The following is a 27,703-nucleotide window of genomic DNA, read 5'->3' as shown; positions in this document are numbered from 1 at the left end:
TCATTCCTTCAAGTCTGGTCATTTTCCCTTTCGGTGGTATATCATTCCCGTCCATAAAACTTGGGACAATTTTTTTACTGGTTTTACGAAATTTCCTTCTAATTTGACTGGTTTCCTTATTTGATCCAAATTAAAACTCATAAGGGAAATTGGGTTTTAAACTCATTTGCTAGACATGCACGATTTTTGGCTGTAATCAGGTGATCAAACATCTGTATGGCTTATGTGACATTTCCCAACTAGCACTTGATTTACTGACATTTTTCTACCAATTGTGTTTATGACAATGATATGTTCTTTTTTTTTTTCTTCGATGAGAAAAAGAAATTACTGTTCAAGTAAATCTAGAATATGTGTCTGGCCCAAACACGAATTACTTGTCCGAATTGTAATAGGGTTAATCTTAGAGATATTCTCGGAGATATCTTAATCATTGTACAATTATGTTTCCTTGTACAATTCAGATACTATGTTTGTAATCCTCTATATAAAGAGACATATATTATCAATGAAAGACATACAATAAATTCTCTTACAATTCTCTTTGCATCTATTTTCCTTAAACAATTACAAAGAAAACCCTCTAAAACAACATAATTCATTAAAATTAAAATTGAAATCATTTAAAACACTAACCCGTTCGGTATCATTTTGCGATACTGTTTTTTATTTTACGAATTCAAAAACTTATGTAATTTGTGTTCGGTGCATTAAATTTGAAAAACAGGGAAAACAAATTTTAGGAAACAATTCAGGAACTATGAATAAATATGGGAAATGACTTTTTGACGTTTTCCTTGTTTCCTAAAAACAACCCGCCCTGCAATTAGAGAAAGTGATTTATTTTTATTTTTTTACTTTTAAGCAGATAGATCCACAAACTCTTCTCCTCTCTTTCGATCTTTCTCTCTTTCTCTCCCACAATTTCCATTGAGACTTATCCTCTCTTCTCATGATCTCATTTACTTTATCTGCTGTTTTAACTTTCTTCTTCCCTGTCTTTTTCAATCAATTGAAACTTGCAGAATCATGCAATGGAGAAGAATAAAGGATTTAAAAAATTCCTCTTTTATGTGTCAGATCTAATTTATATGGATGATTTAGGGTGAAAGCTTCGGCATTTTATGCTTCAATAGAATTAGATTATCTCATGGGCTAGAGGAATTAACAACTAAGGTTGAGACATTTGATTGAATTATCATTTTGAACTAAAGATTCAGGAGCTTACAATTTCATATAAACATAAACAAAATTGAGGGATTTGGTTCTTCTTGTTCAATCTCCTTCACAATACTTTGTTTCTTTTCTCATAACAACCAATAAATGATTCATGATCAATACAAACAAAATATTCAATCTTTCAAGATTACTGAGGAAAAACTAAAAATGATTTTTTCTCTTTGAAGAAAAAAAATAGAGCTTTAGATTGTATAAACTGAGTGCTATAGATTTTTTTTTTTTTAAATGATAGATATGTTTTTAATATTTCAAATTTTGAAATATTTGTGCCGAACATGTATTGATATCTTAAAAACTTGTAGTTTAATTCCCTGTTTTCATTCTACAATTCAGTATTACAAAAATAGTTTCATAAAACGTTACAGGACACACCCTAAGTTTTTTTATTTTCTTTTCCGATGAGGCCATGATTCCAGCTAGCTATATCAGGGTGTGTCCCAAATTAGCAAGTGCATCAGCCAAGTTTGTTTGACACCAGACGTGCTTGAACTCAATATCAAAGCACTGTGATGCCAAATGTTTGATATCATGAATCAACATGTGAATTTTCTAAAGGATATTTATTTTGAAAAAATTAAGGTGATATTTTTCTACAATACGTGAAATATCAAGTTATTTATTGACAGTTTCCGAAATTAATCAAAGTTACATAATAATTGAGAAATTTATTTTGTGTGGATTGGGCTGCTGTTGGCACGTTGTTGTTTGAATCAAAAATCTATGGTGATCTGAAGTCAGATTGAATTTTTGGTCGAGTTTAGGAGGGTTGTTCCAGAGGAGTGCTTGGAGCTAGGTGCGTTAGGGCGCCAGATTTGGTAGTGGAGACCTCGATGGCGATAGTTGTGAAGGCTGCAATGGGTGGTCTCGATCAGCAACTGGTGGCAGACTTTGGGAATGGTATTATGGTAGCCCAACAGCTTCCCTATAATTTATGTATTATAAGGAAGCAAAAGTCAAAGGTTTAGCCTCTTTTTTTTCTCCAACTCCAACAGATTCTCTATTTTATAACAATCTCTAAAATTTCCATAATATTTTAAGGAAAATTTTAGAGATTGCTGTAAATATAGGGTATTTGATTTTCTTTTTCCTCACTTTCCCTAAAATAGGGATAGTTATAAGGAATCTGTTAGAGCAAAAAAGACTAATTTTTTCCTAAATTTTTTTTCTAAATATGGAGAACCTGTTGGAGTTGTTCAAGCTTAGGCTACAAAGCTTGGTTGGTTGTTTTGGATCTATATATAGAGTTGGGCCTGGTTGTGATGGCCTAGGAGGGTTTGTTGCATCTTCTTTTTATTTTATTTCTTTTCAATGTTTTTTAGCTTCGTTGTTATTTGTTTTGTTTTCCTTTTTTTTAATAAATTTGATCGTTGTGATTATGTTGTTGGCTCATTAGTGATGGTGTTTTTTACAAGCATTTATCATGTGTATTTACTACTTAGAATGTGGAGTAGACTCGAGTATTTGTTAATCATTCATGTGTTTAGAGCCGCTACATGGTTGGTGTGCCACTATGCTGACGCTTCCTTACCAAGGATGTGGCATTTTGTTAGATTAAGAGTTTCCTTAGTCAATATGACCATTTTCTAGCCTGACAGAGTACTAGAGAATTAGTAACTCCATTAGTGTCCATTTGGACATAGAATTTATATTCAGATCCGTTGATCTGATGTTGTTATGAGTGAGTCGCTAGTGACTCTTGATTCTATCGTTTATACCACTTGTAACCTCTTTCATATGAATGCTATTATTTGATCCGAAAAAAACCCTACCACAAACATCAAAATAAAAATAAATCCAATAATGGTCAAAAACAGTGATTTTGGGTTTGCAGGAGGCAAAACAACATGCATTTAATCATGTTATTATTGAAATTGATACTAGGGAATGTGTTTTTGACTTGCAGTGTTTGGAGAAAAATAGGTCTGTAGAGAGTGTACGTGTAGATGAAGTGAAGTTTTTGTTTGGTTTCTTTTGTTCTATTCATTGTAATTTCATCTTATTTGATTGTAATCGGGCGATGCACCTTCTAGCAAGGAATCTACTTATGTTTCATGACTTTCATGTATAGTTTAATGATAGTCTTCATATTCAATGGTAAATCCATATTCTCGAACAAAAAAAAATATCCGTTGAGTTACATTGGAAATGATTGTGACTCTAATATATCTTTTTGACTATTTGCATGAGCCAAAGGAAGTTTATTTGGTTTGGAGTCGTCTCTTTCCTTATGCATGATTTCATTCGGCGTCTTTTTTATATTTTTATTTTTGAATAAAGGGCTAGTGCTGCTGCCCTCAAGCCTTAATAAATGAAACTGTTGAATACAAGGGGGGGGAGACATTGAGCCTAAACCCCTGATTACAAGAATCATCTAGAGAACATCCCGAAATAATATCAGAAGTCTCTATGGAATATATGTATTCTAACAAGCACCAACTAGCAAAGAGTGCTCTAATGGCTACTCTATTTGCTTTAACAAATCGGCGACATAACGGAAAGATAACTCGATTACAACGAAACATAATTACTAATTTCACAGCTTTCCTATTATGTTGCTGTCGGAAAATAAATCCGACGACACTTAGTTTCATTCTGCCACTAGGAGGCTGCGACCATTTAACCATGGATCGTCGCCTCGCTAGGTCAGACAAGGCACTTTGAGTGCACATACAGGCATTTAGCCCGACTAACCCTATATACAACATTCAGCGTCTTTAATTATATGTAATTATATGCACCATGTCTATCATTCTCAAGAAAAGAAATCAAGATAAGCATGCTTCAGTGAATTATATATCAACAAACATTTTTGGGTTTAATTTGTTGGTGGTATGTCCCTCACCCTTTTCCTTATTGATTTTTGTCTACGATAAGCCTAGTTTAATTACCATGATTTCGGCCATCTGCAAAATAGATTGGCTTCTTTCTTTTGATGTTTTAGAAGTTTTACTCTATTATCTTATCTCTGCCTCTCTACTCTCTTCAAATTGTAATAATTTTAACTTTAAAGGAGCCTAGACTGGCATGCATACATGAGCAATGACATTTTTGCCGTAACATGATTCCTCCTCAGCCGCCTAGCTAGACTGGCATACGTACATTAGCAATGACGTTACTTCCCAAGTAGAAGAGTCAAGAGAGAGTTCCATCCAGTATTCTCTTCTTCAGTGGTAGAAGGACACCCGAAATCTATAAATCCACGATCTCAATCCCTCAACTCACCAAAAAGAACCCAGCTTTCAGCAAAATCGATCGAGATGGCAGCAACTCATATCCCAGAGGTGGTTCTTGAATCCTCCAATGGCCGCAGGACCATGCCTGTGCTTGGCTTCGGCACAGCATCCAACAATTTACAACCAGAGGTTTTCATAGAAGCTGTTCTCGAGGCCATAAAGCTCGGTTACCGCCACTTCGACACAGCTTCCCTGTACGGCTCGGAGCAGAGTCTGGGAGTAGCCATAGCCCAAGCACTCAAACTCGGCCTCGTGGCTTCTCGAGACGAGCTCTTCATCACTTCCAAGCTTTGGTCTAATGATGCTCACCCTGATTTGGTTCTTCCTGCTCTAAAGAAATCCCTTCAGAATCTTGAATTGGATTACCTTGATCTGTATCTGATTCACTGGCCCATCAGTGCGACGCCTGGGAAATTGAGTCACTTTCTCGAGGAGAAGGACCAAATGCCGATGGACTTCAAGGGCGTGTGGGCAGCCATGGAAGAAGCTCAGAGACTTGGCCTCACCAAATCCATTGGAATCAGCAATTTCTCTACCAAAAAGACTCAGAATTTGCTCTCTTTTGCTACCATTCCTCCTTCAGTCAATCAAGTTGAGATGAGCCCATTTTGGCAACAAAAGAAGCTCAGAGAATTCTGCAAAGCCAATGGTATAGTTGTGACTGCCTTCTCCCCATTGGGTGCCATAGGAACCAGTTGGGGTACCAATTATGTTCTCGAAAGCAAAGTGCTTAATGAAATCGCTGAGGCTCGGGGAAAGACTGTTGCTCAGGTCTGCATTAGATGGGTTTATCAGGTAGGAGCAACTCTTGCAGTGAAGAGCTACAACAAGGAGAGGTTGAAGCAGAATGTGCAGGTGTTCGACTGGGAACTAACAGAAGAGGATCTTGAGAAGATCAATCAAATCCCACAGCGCAGAATGATATCTCGAGAAGAAGAGTTGGTTACGGCTACTGGACCATACAAGTCCCTCGATGAGTTATGGGACGGAGATTGTTAACTTTACACTGTATGAACATGTATGTTTTTTCGTATCAAAATAAGGGTGCCGGCTAGGTCATGTGTATAAGACGTCTATTCGATTCTGAAAACGTAATAACGTATTGCTTGGTTTTCATTCAAAAAAAATTGTAATAAAATTTGATAATAATTTCCAAATTTAATATAATATTAATTACAATATTTAATTGTGAATAATAAATCATGATTAAAAAAAGAGTTTTTCTATTGGAACCTCTAAATTTAATCACGTGACTTTTTTTTTTTTTAAAAAAAAAAAAAAAAAACCCCACTCCATTCCCACCCTTGATGGGGCTCGAACTCTTGACCTCTTATATATAAGACCAAAGCCTTACCACCCCACCAAACACACACACCCTACTTACTCACTAAATTTACTCACTTGACCTCCTTACTTTTTACACCTCCTATCAAATTTTCAAATACTAAATTTACTCACTAAACCTCACTCAAGTTCCTGAAATAACCTCACTCATATAATTTGCAAACAAACTATTAATTACATATTCATTCCTTAACCAGATTACATAAATCCCTTATCTAATAAAAAAGAAACTCAAACACAAGGTATTGAGTTTTAAAAATTAATTTCTAATAAAAAAAGAATTGTTTTTTTTTTACTTTCTAATTTCTAATTTCTCTTGTAGATGTGCAAAAAAAAATGAAGAGTAATTTTTCTTAATGTTTAATTATTTTCTCTATTTTCTGTACCTCATGATTATTTAATAGTTTTTTAGATTATTTTTTGCTGCTAGCTCTTTTTTTGGTTTTTTGTTTTTTTTTGTAAATATAATGAATAGACTGGGTTTTAGGTCATAATATGATTTTTTTTGTTATCCCTCACCAATATGCGTTCAACTTATATGATGATAGGAATTTTTATGTCACATGATCTTGATTATAGTTTTAATTCTTATTAAATATATATAAATGCTTTAATGAGTATGTAGTGAAATTGGAAAATGAAAATAGATAAGGAAAATAATAAATAATGCAATATAATATTATTGAATTGGAAAGTCTAGAGAAATTAAATATAATATTTTTTTTTGTATAATTATTGTCCTTAATAGTCATTTTATAAGAGGTTATATATGTCATTTAATAATTCATAACATAGTGAGGTCAACTGAGCAGATTTGGAGGTCCCAATAGAAACACTCTTAAAAAATGGTTGAAACTTCCATAGAAAAATCATATCAACTCTGATTCTTAAAGGAGTTTTATAGAGAACATATAGAAAATGCTGGTAGCAACCACACATTCCCAATGTGCCATTGTTCATAAGACATTGATCCATTATAATTAAGTAATTGATCGAATAGTGCAATCTATAAACATTCAAATTAAGTTGTTAGTGGAGTTCCAGAGCTTCAACTACATTCTTGCCATGAGCGAGACCAACATAGATGACTAGTTGATGTGGGGCGTTCTCTCCTCTCAGACAAAATATGAATGTAATGTTATATATTTATTAATATTATGGATAACGTCCATACCCAAAATTTATTGAAATATAAACTAGAAGTGCAAATGGGAAAGACAAGGAGCAACCCAGGAACAAGAACAATAGTACAAATGCTAAGAACAGATGGAACAAATTACAAAGAGGAGTGGCGTATCAAATGATCTAAGTGATCGAAAGTCAACAGTCATTTTCTTTCCCTTTTAATTTCCAGGAAAGTACGACACAACATGCATCCCTCGTTTGTAATTATTCTACGTACCCTTAGAAAACAACAGCAATAATTTTTTAGAAGCAATTAAGCTCATATTTGGAAAAGCAAGTCTAATTAAGCTCTGGCCTATAAATCAGTTCGTGATGCCCCAAATGAAACACCCCCCCCCCCCCCTCCCTTTCTCTCTCTGAGCAAGTTATATGTCGATCAAAATGGAGTCTTCGGTTCTGAAATTGATCTTAATCTTAAGTGCAATATCTGTTTGTTACTGTAGCTCATCCATGCAACCTTCAACCGCGAGGCTGGAAGGAAATGAGATGGATAGGGTGGGATTGCTAGCCATCAAAGCTAATATACAACATGATCCGAACCAGGTCACGAGCACCTGGAACGACTCCATTCACTTTTGTTATTGGCATGGTGTCACCTGCAGTCCAAGGCATCAGCAGAGGGTCACAAAGCTGGACCTCAGCTCTCAAAGCTTGGCCGGCTCCATTTCCCCACATGTAGGAAATCTAAGCTTCCTCAGTGTTCTTCGCCTCTATAACAATAGCTTCTCTCGTGAAATTCCTCTAGAAATGGGGAATTTGCGTAGGTTGCAGGTATTAGCTCTACAGAATAACTCATTTAGTGGCCTCGTTCCTGCCAATATATTCAATTGCTTTAACCTCTTTCTTCTCGATGTTGGTTTCAACTTTCTGGTAGGTGAAATTCCTCCCAAACTCGGTGACTTGTCTAAGCTTCAGTATTTTGCATGTCTTGAAACATAACAATATAACAGGAGAGATCCCTCCTTCCTTGGGGAACCTTACGTCTCTCCAGGCATTTGCTCTTTCTTAATTACAATAACTTGGTGGGAAGCATCCCCACGTCTCTAGACGCATTGAACAAATTAACATTTTTCTCAGTTGCCTTGAATAATTTGTCTGGTACCATTCCTCCCTCCATCTTCAACATGTCTACTCTTCTAACTTTTTTCTCCATAGGACAAAACCAAATTCAAGGGAGTCTTCCCACAAATTTGGGGAAATCTTTTCCTCGCCTCCAATTCTTTCGCATTACCCTGATTCTATTTACCGGATATATTCCTCATTCAATATCCAATGCCAAAGATCTTTGGACATTCCAAGTCCAAGGTAACAGACTAACCGGACAGGTGCCGGACTTGCAAAAACTTCATAACCTCGGGAGGTTCAATATTGAAGCCAATCAACTTGGAATGAGTAAATATGGTGACTTGAGTTTTCTCTCCGGCTTAAGCAATGCCACAATGTTAGAATCATTGATTTTAAGTGATAACAATTTTGGAGGGACGTTGCCCACATCGATATCCAATCTCACAACCAAGCTTAAGGAGCTTCAGATTGAAGGAAACCAACTACGTACATGGAAGCATCCCAGCTGAGATAGTAGATCTGGTCAACTTGAAAACACTCACTTTGGGAAGAAACAACTTAATAGGTAATATTCCCACACACTTCGGGAAGCTTTCAAAGCTTGTTCTATTGACTCTTCATGAAAATGAGTTATCAGGGAGTGTTCCATCCTCTCTAGGAAATTTGAGCATGCTAGCTAATTGAACTCATGTTACAAGAAAATAATCTTCAGGGCAACATTCCTACAAGCCTAGGTGCATGCCACAAGATGCTGCAATTAAATCTTTCTCAAAATAGCTTTAATGGCTCAATACCTCTGGAAGTATTTAATGGCCTCCCTTCCTTGTCAATTTCATTGGATTTGTCCAGAAACTTCTTTTCTGGTTCCCTTCCCGAGGAGGTTGGAAAGTTGAAGAATCTTGCTATATTGGATGCTTCTGATAACATGTTAACGGGACAGCTTCCTAAAAGCCTTGGTAGCTGTGAGAGTTTAGAAGTCTTACATTTCCAAGGCAACTTCTTTGAGGGGCCAATTCCTCCGTCTATGACTTCATTGAGAGGAATTCAAGATTTAGACCTTTCTCGCAACAATCTGTCAGGTGAAATTCCACAATTTTTAAAGGGTTTTCCCTTAAAGAATCTGAACCTCTCTTTCAATCAGTTTTCAGGAGCTGTACCAATTGATGGTGTCTTTAAAAATGTAAGTGCAACCTCAATTATTGGAAACACCGGACTGTGTGGCGGTATTGCTAAGCTCTCGTTGCCCAAATGCAACTCTAAAGAGTCCAAAAGACTGTCTCGTAGCATGAAATTAATAATCTCTGTAGTGTCCGCTCTTGCTCTTCTTGGAATAGCTGTGGTGCTCTTCTATGTACTTCATTTGTCAAGAAAGAAAATGAAAGAAATAACAGTGAGCACTTTGGAGAACTCTCTTTTGCAAGTATATCATATGCAACTCTCCTGAAAGCTACAGATGGGTTCTCTTCAACTAATTTGATTGGTACAGGCGGTTTTGGATCTGTGTATAAAGGCACTCTGGATAATATTGATGGAGTTATTGTTGCTGTGAAGGTGTTTAACATGTTACAGAAGGGAGCTTCAAAGAGTTTCATTGCCGAGTGTGAGGCATTGAGGAATATTAGACATGAAATCTGGTTAAGATTATAACTGCATGTTCAAGTGTTGATTTCCATGGAAACGATTTCAAGGCTCTGGTTTATCAGTTTATGGATAATGGAAGCTTAGAAGAATGGTTGCATCCAAGCACAAGAGCAGAAGAGGTAAGAGACAGAGATACCACTTTAAATCTTGTTCAGAGACTAGACATCGCCATTGATGTTGCTTGTGCATTAGATTATCTTCACAATCATTGTGATACGTACACCAATAGTTCATTGTGATCTCAAGCCAAGTAATGTTCTTTTGGACAAAGAGATTACTGGACACGTTTCTGACTTTGGGTTGGCAAGGATTCTCTCAAAGCTAACGAATAATGTTTCTGAAAATCAATCAAGCTCCATAGGAATCAGAGGATCCGTTGGTTATGCTCAGGGCCGGCCCTGAGGGCTGCTGCCTGAGGCAGCCGCCTCAGGCCACCACTCTCCGACGGGCCTCTGCCAAGTTTTTTTTTTTTTTTTTTAATTTTACATATATTCATTGTATAATTATATAATCTTCTTTTGCATATACTCTACTATATGGCCACGCTACTGCAGCGGCAACATGCAACAGCAAGTTGCTTGCAACACCAAGGTTCGAAGCACAGTGGGCTCTGTTTTGTCTTTTTTTTTTTCTTAATTAGTTTTTTTTTTGAAAGGTTTTTCTTAATTAGTTTAATTGCACTTTTTTGTCTTTTTCTTTTTCTTAATTAGTTTCTTTGCAAATTAAACTTTTTTTGTTCCTTCTTTTTCCAGCTTCTATGAAAAGAATATTTTGAAATTGAATACTAATGTATTTGCCCTTTGTTTTTCATTGGTTTCTTTTGTAAAGAATATATTATATTCTGTTCTTTTTTATTTTTTCAACTTCTAAGAGAAAAATTATTTTGGAATCGAACACCTTTTTTTTTTTTTTTTGCATTACTATTAATGTAGGGGTTTAATTTTTATATATATAAAAAAATTTATTTGATTATATGGTTTTTTTATGTGAGGCCACATTTTAATTATTTGCCTCAGGCCTTCAAAATGTCAGGACCGGCCCTGGTTATGCTGCTTCAGGTAATTTTACTCATAATATGTTGCACGTACAATTTTCTCTCCTAGTTTTACAATTATATACTTCAGTGATGTGCTATTATATTTTATGTATAATTACAGTGACAAATACTTGTGATATTGTTGAACTGTAGAATATGGTATGGGAAGTGAGGTGTCGACATATGGGGATGTATACAGCTTTGGTATTCTCTTGTTAGAGATGTTTACAGGGAAGAGACTGATGTAGGACGAGAATGAGTTTGGTTTAGCCGGAAAACTAGAAAAATAAAGAAGCGGCGTGGAATCAAGAAGAGTGATTGGAAAATAGGTAATTCACGCATAATGAGGTTACTAGCCGCTGTAATATCCAAGAAAATTTGGTTTTGGACTTTTCAAGTTTCTCGTGCGAAAAAACAGGTTTTGAACTTTTGATTGTGAATCAGATTTGATCAACTTTTGGCCAGAATGTCCTTTTGAGACGCATGATACCTTTCCAGAATGGGAACGACAAGATCTTCAAGACTCACTTTAGTGAGCTCTAACAGATTTAGGCCAAAACATATCGTTTTAATTATCCGATTCAGGATTTAATATTTTTAGGGTTTGTCTTACATTTGTTTTAGGATTCTTTTTATTTTAGGTTTTTAGTTTTCTTTTTAATTTGGATTCTTTAGGATTTCTTGATAGATTATGATTTAGGGTTTTGGATGTCTATATAAGCATCATTATGCTTTGTACTAGAATCAGTTTATCATATCAAATTTAATAAAATGAAAGATTTTTCTCAAATTCTCTGGTGGACTCCAGATTTATCTTTTTAGGGTTTATTGCTTGTAAACCCAGGTTACTTCCGACTGCGTCAAAGACCCACTGATTGCACGTTCAGTGATGACTTGAATCTTCACCATTTTGTAAAGACAGCTCTCCCTGAGCGCGTTGCAGAGATTGCAGGTTCAATGGTTCTTCTAGGAGGCATAAACAATATTAATGAAGCTCACCACAATCGAACGTGAAAACACAGAAAATTGAAGAGTGTGTGTCTTTGATACTTGGAATCGGAGTTGCGTGTTCTGCCGAGTCCCTAAAAAACCGAAAGGAGATGAGTGATGTTGTCACGCCCCGAATTTTGAATAATCAATTCAAATCCGAAACATGAATAATAACAAATTACAACTAACATCCTGAATTTTTTTCTCACAAACAACCACACTTCACAACTCTCAAATTTACAATAACCCAAATCCTCAAGTTATTTATTACAGCACACTCCCACCAAATCAAATTGTAAGGCTCAAATGAGCTTAACTCGCCTCACTATTACAATTGCTGTAAAACTATAACCATTGCTCTAACCGCACGATCACCGTCCTGGTTCTCCTGTCCTGTAGGATTACCCGCTACACAATTTGAATAGTGTACCGGGAGTTGCAACAACACAAAACCCGGTAAGCTTTTTACAGCCAGTATGAGTAAACAAGAAATAACTGTTGATTTATTAAATTACAATTCAAGTAAAATTCAACAGTATTACGTCTGCAAAGAGACATCAACCCACTCATGGAAAACCACAAGGAATACATTTTCACAATCCTCAAATCACAATACACCACACTGGTCCTGTAAACACCCAACCCACATAACACCACTCTGGTCCATCCCAATAACACGTTAGAGCTCTAACCACATCGCTACCAGTCACCTTGGCCTAGGTGCAAGTAATGCGACATACTTCGGTTAATAATAAACCGTCGCGCTTTGGACATCCCCGTCCTCAGCACCATATACTTCGGTTAATAATAAACCGTCGCGCTTTGGACATCCCCGTCCTCAGCACACAACTTCGGTTAATAATAAACCGTCGCACCTTGGACATCCCCGTCCTCAGCACACAAACACTCCGGTTATCCTTAACCGTCGAACTTCGGACACCTCATCCTCAGAACCCTACATTCTCTAACTCTATACATCCTCCAATGTAAATCATGAATATTAACAAGAACTCATCAATCATGTTCATCACATATAATTATGGTAAGTCACATGTCAATTCATAATAATTTAATCATCCCAATTCCACACTCTTCAATGTCACACCATTCACATATAATCACGTAAGTATATATATACGTAATTATCCGCTCAGGGATAATCACTAATACCAACTATAGTTCACATGCAATAAAACCGAGAAATTCATTTGTATAGTAAAAATCATTTTACTTACCCATGGACCATAGTTGATCAAGTCCATATGATTTTAAAACAAATATTTATTCCATAAATATTTTCACGCAATTACGACAAAATAAGGTAATTAAATTTATTCGGTTCGTAATATGAACCACGTGAGGTTTACTCACCTCTAAATTCCCGCTGCGTCTTCTTAACAGCTCAAAAACAACGATCCGAAATCGTTCACCAATCAATCCATCAACCACCTAGTCAAACACGATCTTAACTTAGAAATCATTCATAGACCACACATATACAGAAATCCAACGGTCGGATTCTAATTTAATGATGATCCAACGGTCAGATCAAATTTATATGATGATCCAACGGTCAGATCCTCACGGATCGCCCTTAGGATCATCCTCCAAAATTATCACGAAGATCCAACGGTCAGATCTTCCTGAATCGCCCTTACTAACATCTCCACAAAATTATATGAAAATCCGACGGTCGGATTCTCACGAATCGCCTTCCGAATCACTATTCCTCAAACATACGAAGATCCAACGGTCTGATCTTCGCCCGTGACCTCACAAAGTCACCGGGACAGTCATACGATCAACATATTAAAATTTGAAGTAAAACCGATGGTCTGATCTTCGTAGATCGTAAACCGAAGATAAAACGTAAAAACCGTAAATAGTAACGTAAAAACGTAAATCCACTATTTACCAACTTTTTCTAACATAACCGTGTAATATATCAAAACGCTCGTATGGATGCATAGATCATCGCCCAGATAATATAAACTCAAAATATGGTCCGACGCACCGCCACATGCGGAGGACAGACGGCGGTCAACGCGGCGGTCAACGCCGGCAAACCACTTCAGATGCTAAAGTTGTCAACTACAAACTTCTTCAAAATACAGAATTGAACCACTTTAATACCTGACTTTTTCTGAGACAAGGTCTAGATCGTCCTAGATCAAGCGTTGAAGTTGGATTAATCTCGGTCGCACGATCAGATCCTAGATTGAATCAGAGGCGTCCAAAAAGTCAAACCTTGATCTAGCGGTCTACACTCAAAATCGTGATGAAAGACTTACATAGGGATGATCAGGGGGAGGAGGAGATCACGAAACTGGGGACGATCGGCCCATGCAACGCCGGAAAAGTGGTTTTCCGGCCGGGTCAGAATCATGCGTCTGGGTGGCTTCGATCCATCTTTTGGAGCAGCGGCGGAGCAAGGCGAGGCTGGGGAGCTGCTCAGCGTGCGGCGGCGACCTCGAAAAGCTCCGGGTCCGAGGCCGGAGGAAGTCGGAGGGCCGTCGTTTGGCCGGGTCGGGTCGGTCGGGACCCGAGGGTTCTGAAGAGAGACAGAGAGAAAACGCGGGGACTGTTCCGCAAATTCAACATGTTTTCGTCCTAAATGAAAAAGTCAACATTTTTTTTGATATTTATAGAAAATTCCCAATTTTCAAATATTCATAACTTATTCATACGAACTCCGAATATTGCGTTCCACATATGCACGAGATCGTATCGACAAGCTCTACAACTTCCATGAAGGAAGTTTTCCCAAATTTTGAACGTATAAAAAGACAACTTTCGCGAGCCCCTAAATAACGTTCGTTTTCGAAATAAAATCGTTCGAACTAATTCCACAACTTTTCCAAGCTTCGTACTCGCTCCTATTATCGTGAAATCATTTCTAAAAATCCACGGAATTTAATTTGGATTTTTCGGGGTATTACAATCTACCCTCCTTAAAGAAATTTCGTCCCGAAATTTAAGCGTAAATCAATTCCTCTCGATTAAGGTTGACCTAACTATAGAATCTCCATCTTTTCCAAATCTGTAGTAATCTACAAAGCCTCAGCCCTTTGTATAAAAATACATTCCTATGGCCACTAAATCCTTTCATCACAAACGTAAACTCACAACACAACTGCTCAACATCACTCCACATCAATTACACAAAATCATCACATGGATCATCACATAGATCATCACTTAGATCTTCACAGAGATTATCTCATAGATCCTCACATAGATCTTCACCCTGTACTGGCATACAAGCACAGTAAACACTCCCACAAAGCGTTTCGCTACTCAATTAGCATCACTCAAAACAAATCATCCCCAAAAGCACGCCAATAAAATATGTCACCCAGTGACGATGACTTGGGCTTGCTCAATCCTTGGCTAAGCATTAGGGCTGGCCAAATGGGCCGAAGAACCGAACCATCTACATTTCGAACCGGCCCAAACCAATTTGGGTTTAACATTTGGGCCTACTATTCGGGCCGAACAATTGGGCTCACTATTTAGGCCTACAAATCGGGCCTAACATTTGGGCTTACTATTTGGCCCACAACTTTTTAGCTCGGCTACGGTATGAAATTGTACATACCGTAGGTATACCGTATATACGTATGCATACCATACAGACTGTATATACGTATGCATACTGTACAACCGTATATACGTATGCATACCGTACAGACCGTATATACGTATGTATATCAAGCATATACGAGATCCAAAAATATTTGTAAGAGGTAAGGTTCGAACTCCCGACCTCGAACACGAAGGTTTTGCTCCCAACCACTGAAGCAAGAGCTGCCTTCATTAATATATGCTCACGTGTTATATTTATTATGTCATAAGCGACATAAATAAAATAACAGGGAAGGCAAGGTTCGAAACCTCAACCTGCCGCACGAAACCTTTTTCCCCCAACCACTGGAGCACAAGCTGTGCTTAATATAATGTGTACAAATGTTATACTTATTATGTCATAAGCGAACATAATAAAAATAAACGAGAGGCAAGGTTCGAACCTCTGACCTCTTGTACAAGAGCCTTGCTCTTCAACCACTAGAGCACCAGCTGCTCTCGTTACTATCCATGCAACTTCTTTTATTTATTCTATCATAAGCGATAGAATAACAACAAACTGTCGGTACACTCCACGTGCCACGACACGTCTCTTCCGTGATTTACGGAAAGCAAATCACTTTCGGCTAAAGCTGTCTGCCACAGCGTCTCGAGGTTCGGCCTGTCCCCTTACACGCTCTCCACGCGCCAACAACTTTTCCGGGTTTTCGGATGACTTTAATCCAACGCGTAGATTGAATCTCAGAGATCGTCCATCCAACGGTGGAGATCTGCTCACCTCGTTCTATAAATAGGTGCATCCTGGAGAAAAACTGTTCACACCAAAGAAAAGAAATTTTCCCCAGCCATTCTCTCTCAAACTCTGCAGTCTTCCTCTCGAAACTCAAATCCTTTCTTCATCAATTTCAATCCTTCTCTTCTGATCTTCTCTCCCATTTGAAGATTCGATTTCATCTTTCCTCTGAGAATCTCAGATCTCCAATCACCAGTTCAACAACTCCAATCCTTCTAACAAAATCTCCCTCAAACACTAAACCATGTATTCCTCGATATTCACATCCTCTCACCTCATGACCCAAGAGCCACGAACTCTGCAACTAATGGAGCTCCAAACCCCGCAACAAATGGAACCACAACAACAGCAACCAACAGAGGAGGGAGGAAACACCCAAGCAGCTGGAAGTAGTGCCAACATGGATTTCTGGCGAAGCCGTACCAGATGGATTCCTACTCCAGAACAAATAAGAATCCTCAAGGATCTTTACTACGTCAAGGGATTTAAGTGCCCATCTACAGAGCACATTCACGAGATCTGCCTCCAGCTGAACCAGTATGGACATGTTGAGGGTAAGAACATTTACTTTTGGTTCCAGAACGTCAGGGCTCGAGAGAAGCAGATGAATAGGTGTAATCAGGCTGCTCCAGTGCCCATGGGAACTAGTTCTCTTGGTACTGGTGGATCCATCGATCTCAATTTTGGGTCCACTGGTTCTACTGGTGCTGGTGGATCCATCGACATCAATTTTGGGCCAGCTGGTGGATCCATCGACATCAATTTTGGGTCCACTAGTTCTACTGATGATGGTAGATCCATTGATCTCAACTTTGGTTCCACCTATTCTACTGGTAATGAAGGATTTCTTGATTTAAATTTTGTTTCATAATCTTCCTCACACTTCAACACTAATACCAGTACAACTCTTTTGGCACAACAGGAGGACAAACATCCCTACAACAACGAGGAGGAGATCACCAGGAGGTTCAAACTCTTCCTCTGTTCCCCGTGCACGGCGAGGACGTCTTTGGTAACCTGAAGACTACTTCCGAGGAAGGTAGCGCATTTGGTTACTATTCTGGTGGCTCAGGCGGTTACCACAGTGGCTCAAACGTTTCTCTTGAGCTCAGCCTCAACCCATCCGGAGCTGCTGACTAGGCTTAGTATAGAATAGTCCTCGTTTCCCTTTTTGTAATATAAAATCAATAAGATTGTGTGCATGTTTTCTTTTCTTTTTGTTTAACCAACAACAACACCAAGGATCGAACCTTGGTCACTCAATACTCTTTTCAAAACCATCGAGAACTCTGCTGCACACATCTTTCATAATGATGCAATAAAAACAATCACTCAAAACCTAGCAATCAATTAAGTCACACAGAGGTCAAGCTAGTATCCTCTGAGTCAAACCAAACACAATAATTTCGTCGCTAGAATTAGGGATTAATAAAGCTAAACACTTCCTGAGTTAGTTAGGAAAAACCCACATCTTTAGAGTTACACTTACAACTCTAAAAAAAATCTCGATTATTCCATCTATCAATTGCTTCAACAAGCAATATGTACCATCTTAGCATCCACTAATCGATACTGGTACAACACTCAGTATCTCACCCACGAATCACCTCACTGCTCATTTGGTGGTAAGTCAACATCTAGTGGTCAAAATTCTGTGATTATAGCACTTCACACTAACCACGTCATAATCCATAATCTGTCCTCACAACAGTATCTGGCCTCATAAATTAGTTATACAACCCTAGCACTCCTAGAGTTGAAAACAACGTTATTACCTAAGCTCATACATCAACACAATGTCTCTTCACAGTCAATCCTATCACGAGGTCATATCAATCTTTCCATAAGTCAACCATACACAAAATCCATCATAGTAACAACGAATTATGCATTACTACTCAACAATAGTCAGTGAAGCAGCACTCCACAATAATTTCCAATACCATCCGCAGACCTCAAACCACACCCCGACATTTAGCTAATATATAGTAGCTATCCTAAACACCAAACAACTGAGCATGAATGAATGCTCCATTATAACACAATTCCATCACTAAGCAACCAATAACTGCTAAGTATTCTTCAACTCAAAACATCTGCATATCCAACTAATGGAAAGTATCACAACTACTAGTCAAATACTCGTAACGACTTTAGATACAAGCATTGGTCAAACACCATGACCCCAACAACCAACGACTACAATGCACATAAGGATACTGTTTTTCGTGGAAACCATCCTCAATAACTCCACCAGAGTTTAATCCAAAGGTTCCCATTCCTCAAAGGTTATAACTCAAAGAAGCTACACAAACTCGACCACTTCACTTACAAAGTCAACCTATGCCATGATCACTTAACATACTACCCTTATTAAAGGTAACATAAGTATCTCCCAAATTACATCACTACACTCGTACACCAATATAGTCTTGAGAATTCTGTCTCATAATCTCTCACACTCCTATCATCTTGAGTTGGTGAGATCAATTCTCTTTTCAACTATTCCTAGGGTCTCAATCTCTTTCACCATTTCAACCCAAGAATAACATCCATCACATCAACTACAGGTAGACTAGGCAACTCAACCTCTAATGCCTCCACCTCATCCTCAACTGTCTCCATAGAAAGATCCTGTCCCTACATCAGACTCGACCTCTACCTCACCGACTCATCAGAGTTAAATCCAGAGGTTCCTATTCCTCGAAGATCACAACTCGCGGAAACTAAACTTATTCTAATACGAACTTAGTAGACAACTCTACCGTCCTACGGACTTACACGTTGTCTAGACCCCATACTAAGACATACCCAATGATTATACCAGTACCGAAGAGTATATGATGGGGATCCGCTGCAGACGGGCCATCACTCGGGAGGTACTGATTATCACCAAATATGTACCTTACGCTCTGATACCAAACTGTCACGCCCCGAATTTTGAATAATCAATTCAAATCCGAAACATGAATAATAACAAATTACAACTAACATCCTGAATTTTTTTCTCACAAACAACCACACTTCACAACTCTCAAATTTACAATAAACCAAATCCTCAAGTTATTTATTACAGCACACTCCCACCAAATCAAATTGTAAGGCTCAAATGAGCTTAACTCGCCTCACTATTACAATTGCTGTAAAACTATAACCATTGCTCTAACCGCACGATCACCGTCCTGGTTCTCCTGTCCTGTAGGATTACCCGCTACACAATTTGAATAGTGTACCGGGAGTTGCAACAACACAAAACCCGGTAAGCTTTTTACAGCCAGTATGAGTAAACAAGAAAGAACTGTTGATTTATTAAATTACAATTCAAGTAAAATTCAACAGTATTACGTCTGCAAAGAGACATCAACCCACTCATGGAAAACCACAAGGAATACATTTTCACAATCCTCAAATCACAATACACCACACTGGTCCTGTAAACACCCAACCCACATAACACCACTCTGGTCCATCCCAATAACACGTTAGAGCTCTAACCACATCGCTACCAGTCACCTTGGCCTAGGTGCAAGTAATGCGACATACTTCGGTTAATAATAAACCGTCGCGCTTTGGACATCCCCGTCCTCAGCACCATATACTTCGGTTAATAATAAACCGTCGCGCTTTGGACATCCCCGTCCTCAGCACACAACTTCGGTTAATAATAAACCGTCGCACCTTGGACATCCCCGTCCTCAGCACACAAACACTCCGGTTATCCTTAACCGTCGAACTTCGGACACCTCATCCTCAGAACCCTACATTCTCTAACTCTATACATCCTCCAATGTAAATCATGAATATTAACAAGAACTCATCAATCATGTTCATCACATATAATTATGGTAAGTCACATGTCAATTCATAATAATTTAATCATCCCAATTCCACACTCTTCAATGTCACACCATTCACATATAATCACGTAAGTATATATATACGTAATTATCCGCTCAGGGATAATCACTAATACCAACTATAGTTCACATGCAATAAAACCGAGAAATTCATTTGTATAGTAAAAATCATTTTACTTACCCATGGACCATAGTTGATCAAGTCCATATGATTTTAAAACAAATATTTATTCCATAAATATTTTCACGCAATTACGACAAAATAAGGTAATTAAATTTATTCGGTTCGTAATATGAACCACGTGAGGTTTACTCACCTCTAAATTCCCGCTGCGTCTTCTTAACAGCTCAAAAACAACGATCCGAAATCGTTCACCAATCAATCCATCAACCACCTAGTCAAACACGATCTTAACTTAGAAATCATTCATAGACCACACATATACAGAAATCCAACGGTCGGATTCTAATTTAATGATGATCCAACGGTCAGATCAAATTTATATGATGATCCAACGGTCAGATCCTCACGGATCGCCCTTAGGATCATCCTCCAAAATTATCACGAAGATCCAACGGTCAGATCTTCCTGAATCGCCCTTACTAACATCTCCACAAAATTATATGAAAATCCGACGGTCGGATTCTCACGAATCGCCTTCCGAATCACTATTCCTCAAACATACGAAGATCCAACGGTCTGATCTTCGCCCGTGACCTCACAAAGTCACCGGGACAGTCATACGATCAACATATTAAAATTTGAAGTAAAACCGATGGTCTGATCTTCGTAGATCGTAAACCGAAGATAAAACGTAAAAACCGTAAATAGTAACGTAAAAACGTAAATCCACTATTTACCAACTTTTTCTAACATAACCGTGTAATATATCAAAACGCTCGTATGGATGCATAGATCATCGCCCAGATAATATAAACTCAAAATATGGTCCGACGCACCGCCACATGCGGAGGACAGACGGCGGTCAACGCGGCGGTCAACGCCGGCAAACCACTTCAGATGCTAAAGTTGTCAACTACAAACTTCTTCAAAATACAGAATTGAACCACTTTAATACCTGACTTTTTCTGAGACAAGGTCTAGATCGTCCTAGATCAAGCGTTGAAGTTGGATTAATCTCGGTCGCACGATCAGATCCTAGATTGAATCAGAGGCGTCCAAAAAGTCAAACCTTGATCTAGCGGTCTACACTCAAAATCGTGATGAAAGACTTACATAGGGATGATCAGGGGGAGGAGGAGATCACGAAACTGGGGACGATCGGCCCATGCAACGCCGGAAAAGTGGTTTTCCGGCCGGGTCAGAATCATGCGTCTGGGTGGCTTCGATCCATCTTTTGGAGCAGCGGCGGAGCAAGGCGAGGCTGGGGAGCTGCTCAGCGTGCGGCGGCGACCTCGAAAAGCTCCGGGTCCGAGGCCGGAGGAAGTCGGAGGGCCGTCGTTTGGCCGGGTCGGGTCGGTCGGGACCCGAGGGTTCTGAAGAGAGACAGAGAGAAAACGCGGGGACTGTTCCGCAAATTCAACATGTTTTCGTCCTAAATGAAAAAGTCGACATTTTTTTTGATATTTATAGAAAATTCCCAATTTTCAAATATTCATAACTTATTCATACGAACTCCGAATATTGCGTTCCACATATGCACGAGATCGTATCGACAAGCTCTACAACTTCCATGAAGGAAGTTTTCCCAAATTTTGAACGTATAAAAAGACAACTTTCGCGAGCCCCTAAATAACGTTCGTTTTCGAAATAAAATCGTTCGAACTAATTCCACAACTTTTCCAAGCTTCGTACTCGCTCCTATTATCGTGAAATCATTTCTAAAAATCCACGGAATTTAATTTGGATTTTTCGGGGTATTACAGATGTTGCATCCGAATTACAGTCTATTAAGGATGATCTTCTCAGCTAGAACCTTATAAATCATTACAGTTGTGTGATGTCTTTCATATATGTTGATCTCCTTTGACTTGTACTAGTCATATGCATGAAAGAAGTTGTGCTGTTCTTTTACAAACTATTCTCCTGTTTGGTGATGCATATAACACCATGGAAATTTGTTTAGGCGGATTGCTGGTTGTCATACTCTGTTGTTGTTTTCATGTCATTTTGTATCGAGTGAGCACGAAATTTACATTAATATTACCTCTCTAAGAATGAATTGTACGATACTGAAAACTTTCCGCCTGTACAAAATTTATTCCGAAAATATATACTAGTGTTCAATCTTATTTATTTGTAGTCTATAGAGTAAATCGTTATATATAATCTCTTCCACATATATATGACATCTTTTGTTTATTTATTATTAAACACAAAGACCTCATCATCCTGTATTTTAGAGCAAAACTCCAACAGCTTTTCTATAATTTCTGTATCATAAAGAAGCAAAAGTCAAAGTTTTAGCCTATTTTTCTTCTTTAACTCCAATAGATTCCCTATTTTACAACAATCCCTAAAATCTCCATAATTATTCCTTAAAATTTTAGAGATGGCTGTAAATTTAGGAAATTTGATTTTCTCTTTCCTCACTTTCCCTAAAATGACGATAGTTATAGGGAATCTGTTGGAGCAAAAGAGGCTTATTTTTTCCTAAAATAGAGAAAAATCAACATAGAGAAATTTTATTAACACATCCCTAAATACTTAATACACATTCTAATTTTTTTACATTTAAAATCAGATTATATGAGTAAATGAAATAACTGAAAATACGTACATTCATATTAGAAAATGAACTATAATTGGAATATGTTTAATAGCTTTTAATATTGTTATAAATTCAAGTTGAAATCTTTGTCATGAGTTCATGACAAGCTTGATGATTACAAAATTCTTATGATCGTTCATATTGTTTCTTGGTAATTAATAGAAAGAAAATAAAACCTAGTATGATATATATAAACCCTAATTGGAATCTTCTTCTACAAGCTTGACTACTAGCAATTTTGCATTACAAAATCCTTATGATTGTATATGTTGTTTCATGATAACTAATGGAGAGAAAATAATAACAATGTAGTTATAAACCTAGTTGGGATCCTCTTCATGTGTTCTTGATTATTTTTCAACAATTTTGACTACCAGCAATTTTGAATAACAAAATTGTTAAGATTGTACAGGTCTCATGATAATAATTGAAAGAAAATTAAAATTATTATGATGATTCTGATAATTGAATGCATTTAAATTCATTATGATATATATATAGAATGTTGTGATTATGATAAAGTTTAGCATGATGATTTTAATATTGATTTATATATAGTGATTTTATATAGAATTTGGAGATTTGAGGATAATTTAGGTAGTTTGAGTGGTGTATTTAATAAAATGATAGAATAAGAAATCAAATTGGTGGTGTATTAAGTAAGAGGTGTGTATTAAGTATTTAGGGATGTGCGAATAAAATTTCCCATCAAAATATAGGGAAGCTATTGGAGTTACTCTTAAGGGGGTGTATTGTATATGGAATTAGTGCACTACAACAAATTTCCCCAATAGCACCCTTTTTTTGGGGACGAAAAACTCATCAGTCACCATAGGAATAGTATCACACTGATATAAAAGATCAGTGAGGGTTTTTTTGTTGTCACTGTCATCAGTGGGAATGAGTACCAATTTAGTAAAAATTAAGTAAAAATATGATTATTTAATAAGACAAGTCCACTGTATCGGTGTGTATACCCACTAACACGGCGTCCAATGCATCTCTCCTCCCTATTTACCACAAAAACTAATCTCTCTCTCTTCAATCCTCATATTTTTGACATTGAAGTTTTTCTTCTTCTCCTCTCTCACTGTGCTGCCGTTCCGGGTTTCTTTCATTCGATTCGTTTTATCTACTGCGGATCCACCAAATTTATCGGGGAACTAGCTGCACCGATGAAGAAGGAGTTGCAGAGGTATTAACTTTGAGTTTTTTGATTTTGTTTTGACATCTGAATACTTAGGGTAAAGTAATTGCAGAGATACTTACTTTCCCCATTTTTGATTTATAGCTTTTGGTTGTTTGACATCGTTTTGAACCTGGAAGGCTCAGATCTACAAAAGCCCCCAACTTCCCAGGTTCGATATCGCCGGATACACGACACGCGTCACCGTCCCCTTTACTTTTAAGGCCTTAAGGTGAATGATTGAGGACTATTCATAATCAGTAGCTCGCTAACATACCCGATCTATCAATTTATGGCTTTTCTGAGTCTTCTGTGGTGGGATTTTGTTAATTTTCAGTTTGGGTGTTTTATTAAGTTCTGAATTGTGAAATTTGAATCTTTTGGGGCTAGTTTAGTTTTTTGAATGCTTCTTTAGGATCAACATTGTTTGAGTTGTTTGATTTTCCCAAATTCATGATTGAAATATTAGGTTACTGATTGACTTGTCTTGATTTGGTTTATTTCAGTTCAGTAGTATCAAAATTCAAAGTTTCATTGTTATTCTACTATACTTGTGATCTTTATTGATGTGTTCTTGTATCAACAATAGTTGGTAATATTTGGTATTTCAATACAGTAGCTCTCAGCCTCTATTGGTAATTACTTTCATGCGCGCGTACTCCTTGCTTAACATATCTGAGTCTTCTTCATCAGAGTTGGTCCACTATTGATATTAACCTTGGGCTGAGGTATCTCTTTAGTAACAAAGACATCTTCTTCATGGAGTTGAGTTCCAATGCTTCTGATGTAAGCTTGCTTTGACTTTTTATATATTTATAAAATGTTTTCTTGGAAACCTTGCATGAATTACATACCAAATTTATTTCAGGTGCTATACAAGATTAGATTCCTTTCCCTCACATATAAGGAAATTCAGGTTAGTTGATGTTCCTTGCATTGCTTTAACATTAGGAAGTGTGCTACTAGATGACATGTTATTCAGCATTGTTCATTGATTTACAAAAAAAAAAATGCAGATTAAATTAGACCAAGAGAGAGAATCCTCTCCTATGTGACTGGGGTACATGTGTGACAAAGGAGGTGGCTTGATCAAGAACTTGGGAATTATAGCAAAATCTGGAACTTCATGTCTCTTTTGTTGTTATATTGAACTTTACATTTGTTAACTATTTCGAATGCAATTGTTGGAAAGGTAAAAGTTATTAGAACCTATTGTTTGTTTATTTGTCTTTAGTTTGTATAATAGTACTGCTTTTTTTGTGAGGACCTTGTTGATCTAGTTAAATTAATTAATTATAGTTTGCAGGGGTTGATGTTAAATATGAAGAGATAATTGAAGCAACCTCAACTGGCTCCAGTTCAATGATTTCCAAGATTGTTCAAATGGTTAGTGAACTTACTTTTACTCATGACACAAACAATTGTTTTGAGCAACCTTTCTTTTGTGCAAAAACACCAAGTCATTGAGGATATTTATGTATCTGTGCAAGGAAAATCTCTTTCTTTTGTTTATTTTTCATGGGAAGGGGATTGCAATGCAGGAAGTTTTATGTTTGATATCTTAATCAGTTAGCATCTTTACTCATTAGAGAGTACCTGCATTTCATTTGTCAGGTTGAGGATGCTCAAGGCCATGAAGCACCAATAGAAGGGCTTACTGATTCAATAGCTGGATCTTTTGTATACAGTATAATGACTCTCAGCTACAATATTTGCTTTTTGGTATGTGGTGATTTTTCTTTCACGTAATACAAGTGTTTACAAAAATGTCATTATGGTGAACTTGAAGTTTTGGATAATTGTAAATGTCAACAGAAACAAAGGGAGGTGGAATCAGAAAGGATAGAGAAGATGCCGGAGGAACATGCAGCCGTGAACCTGCTTTCTAACTGTGCTCGAGGCTCGACATGGTAAAATATTCCATCTACTAACTTTGATTTTCCTTTTTGTCTGCATGCCGTCAATTTCAATTTGTCTGTATGACTGTTGTTAATACTTGTAAACATGCGCAGTGCATTTGCTGTTGCATATGTGCTTAAAATGTGTCTGACATGGTTAATATGAAGCTTATTTTTAGGCAAGGAATTGAACACTTAAAGTAATGCTAACCACTTAAAGTAATGCTGTGTTGTTTTTATGCATGCAGAACATCACTGGCAGATATGGTATGATTGCAGAAAAGAATACATCTACCTTTGTTTTCTTTAAGGTACTAACTTCTGCATATAAATATGTGTTGGGATAGTGATTTAGACTGTTGCTTGAAAGTGGCTATTAGTTGTCGATTGTTTGGTTTGGGGCTGTTATATTATTCTGAGTATCTTGTTTTGCTATCAATGTGGAGTTTTATAATCCTCGTGTACAAGAACTCATTATTTTCCTTCTTGGCATGGACAATTTTTGTTATGTGCTGTTAAGATGTTAAATTTTGGATACTAATTGAATTGAATAAATTTGCTATGTTGGCTGCTTTATATCTCAGTTTCATTCTTGTGTATGTTGCGAGTATTTTATTGAGCTTTTCATTTGTTTGACAGAAATTATAGAAAAGTTGCTGGAGGAGAGGTAGCAGATGCAGCTATGGGGAGGAACATGATGAAGAGATTTATGTTGTATTTTATTTGAAGTTGTATATGAATTGAGGAAGTATATTTTAGAATTATACAGTACATTTTGGTGGGCCAAATTGTTATTTTTTTTTATATATTCACCAAATTTTGCCACTGATGTTGGTGGCATTGAGAAAACACACTGATACAATAATAGTGGGAGAGAAAAAGGTTATATGCTGCATTGGATTTTGGTATGTCACTGTTGTTTTAACAGTGTGGATTGTCCCAATAGCACCTGCAATAGAGGGGACTGATATCTCATTAGTAGCTGCATAGTGGCTAATGGCAGTAGCCACTATTATCAGTATGCTTTGTCCCAATAGAGACTAATTCAAATCAGTGGGGTTTGGGGAAATTTGTAGTAGTGGTGGAAGTTTTAAAGAAATCTATGGAATTTAAAAGTCTGGGTGTATTCAATATAGACTTTTAACAGTCCATGAAAGTCTTGAGGTATTCAATTAGGATTTTTAAAGACTTCATGAATTCCACCAAAATCTAGGGGTATTCAATTAGGACTTTTAAAAATGAATAAAAGTACAGAGGTATTCAAAATATCATTCATACTTATGGAATTAGAAAATCATGGATAATCATGGACTTTGTAGTGTTAACTATACATAACAAACTCCAATAATTTTCTAGCCTCCAGACCAAAGATTTCAAAAAGTCTATCAAAGTTTCCTCTTCAAAAAAAAAAAAAGGTCTATCAAAGTTATTCTCTCTACGCATGAAGAAGTTTGTCCTTCATCATCTCTCTTTCTTAATTTTTTGTCTTTTCTCTAATTTTTTATGATATCAACTTTTTTTGATACCCAACATGTTCATTGTAGTTGTTGAATGTAGGCTTGGGCTCGGGTCGAGCCGGGCCCGAAATTTGGTGAGACCGAGACCGAGCCCGAAGTATTCGGTTCGGGCTTTTTCAAGAAAGGAAACCGACAGAACCGACCACATTCGGGTCGGTTCGGTCTTTCGGGCTTTTCGGGCCTAATGTGCAAAGTTTACAAAAATTCAGTCAGAGGCAAGGTTCGAACCCCCGACCACTTGCACCAAATCCTTGCTCCCAACCACTGGAGCATGAGACGTTCTCTGAACATATTGTTCGACGTTTATATTTATTTGTCCTACGCGGTAGAAATAAAACAAAATAAAAGGCTCTGCCCTCTTTTTACTTTCTACTCTCTCTTTCTTTTCTGGTCTTCTACTCT

General features: G+C 37.4%; 3 protein-coding genes, 1 long non-coding RNA gene and 1 pseudogene across 7 annotated transcripts; all 5 read left to right on the top strand.

Annotated features, from left to right (window-relative positions):
- The first annotated feature begins 4,288 nt into the window (after positions 1–4,288).
- LOC133710124 (non-functional NADPH-dependent codeinone reductase 2-like) lies at positions 4,289–5,547 on the top strand. The gene has a single exon (XM_062136119.1). It carries the CDS (start codon positions 4,497–4,499, stop codon positions 5,469–5,471), a length of 975 nt encoding a protein of 324 aa, XP_061992103.1. The 5' UTR covers positions 4,289–4,496; the 3' UTR covers positions 5,472–5,547.
- A 1,835-nt stretch (positions 5,548–7,382) lies between these two features.
- On the top strand, positions 7,383–8,575 carry LOC133711780 (probable LRR receptor-like serine/threonine-protein kinase At3g47570). The gene is made up of 2 exons (XM_062137872.1): positions 7,383–7,772; positions 7,952–8,575. The coding sequence occupies exons 1-2, from the start codon at positions 7,383–7,385 to the stop codon at positions 8,573–8,575; spliced, it is 1,014 nt and encodes a 337-aa protein (XP_061993856.1).
- A 179-nt stretch (positions 8,576–8,754) lies between these two features.
- LOC133711779 (putative receptor-like protein kinase At3g47110) lies at positions 8,755–11,850 on the top strand (annotated as a pseudogene).
- A 3,600-nt stretch (positions 11,851–15,450) lies between these two features.
- Positions 15,451–17,501, top strand: LOC133707833 (protein WUSCHEL-like). Its single transcript, XM_062133312.1, has 2 exons — positions 15,451–16,944; positions 17,034–17,501. The coding sequence occupies exons 1-2, from the start codon at positions 16,356–16,358 to the stop codon at positions 17,249–17,251; spliced, it is 807 nt and encodes a 268-aa protein (XP_061989296.1). The 5' UTR covers positions 15,451–16,355; the 3' UTR covers positions 17,252–17,501.
- A 6,263-nt stretch (positions 17,502–23,764) lies between these two features.
- On the top strand, positions 23,765–26,793 carry LOC133713072 (uncharacterized). Of its 4 annotated transcripts, none has more exons than XR_009847758.1 (9): positions 23,765–23,895; positions 23,992–24,118; positions 24,580–24,672; positions 24,755–24,802; positions 25,193–25,272; positions 25,501–25,608; positions 25,702–25,796; positions 26,033–26,095; positions 26,424–26,793. It is a non-coding gene; the product is annotated as an uncharacterized LOC133713072 (long non-coding RNA). The 4 variants fall into 4 exon arrangements; XR_009847756.1 differs by having other exon boundaries at positions 24,506–24,672; positions 26,424–26,792; XR_009847755.1 differs by having other exon boundaries at positions 24,503–24,672; positions 26,424–26,788.
- Positions 26,794–27,703: the final 910 nt, after the last annotated feature.

The sequence above is a fragment of the Rosa rugosa genome, chromosome 5, assembly GCF_958449725.1.
Source record: "Rosa rugosa chromosome 5, drRosRugo1.1, whole genome shotgun sequence".
Lineage (NCBI taxonomy): Eukaryota > Viridiplantae > Streptophyta > Magnoliopsida > Rosales > Rosaceae > Rosa > Rosa rugosa.
Note: the sequence above shows the minus strand (reverse complement) of the source record. Positions and strands in the feature narration are given on the sequence as shown.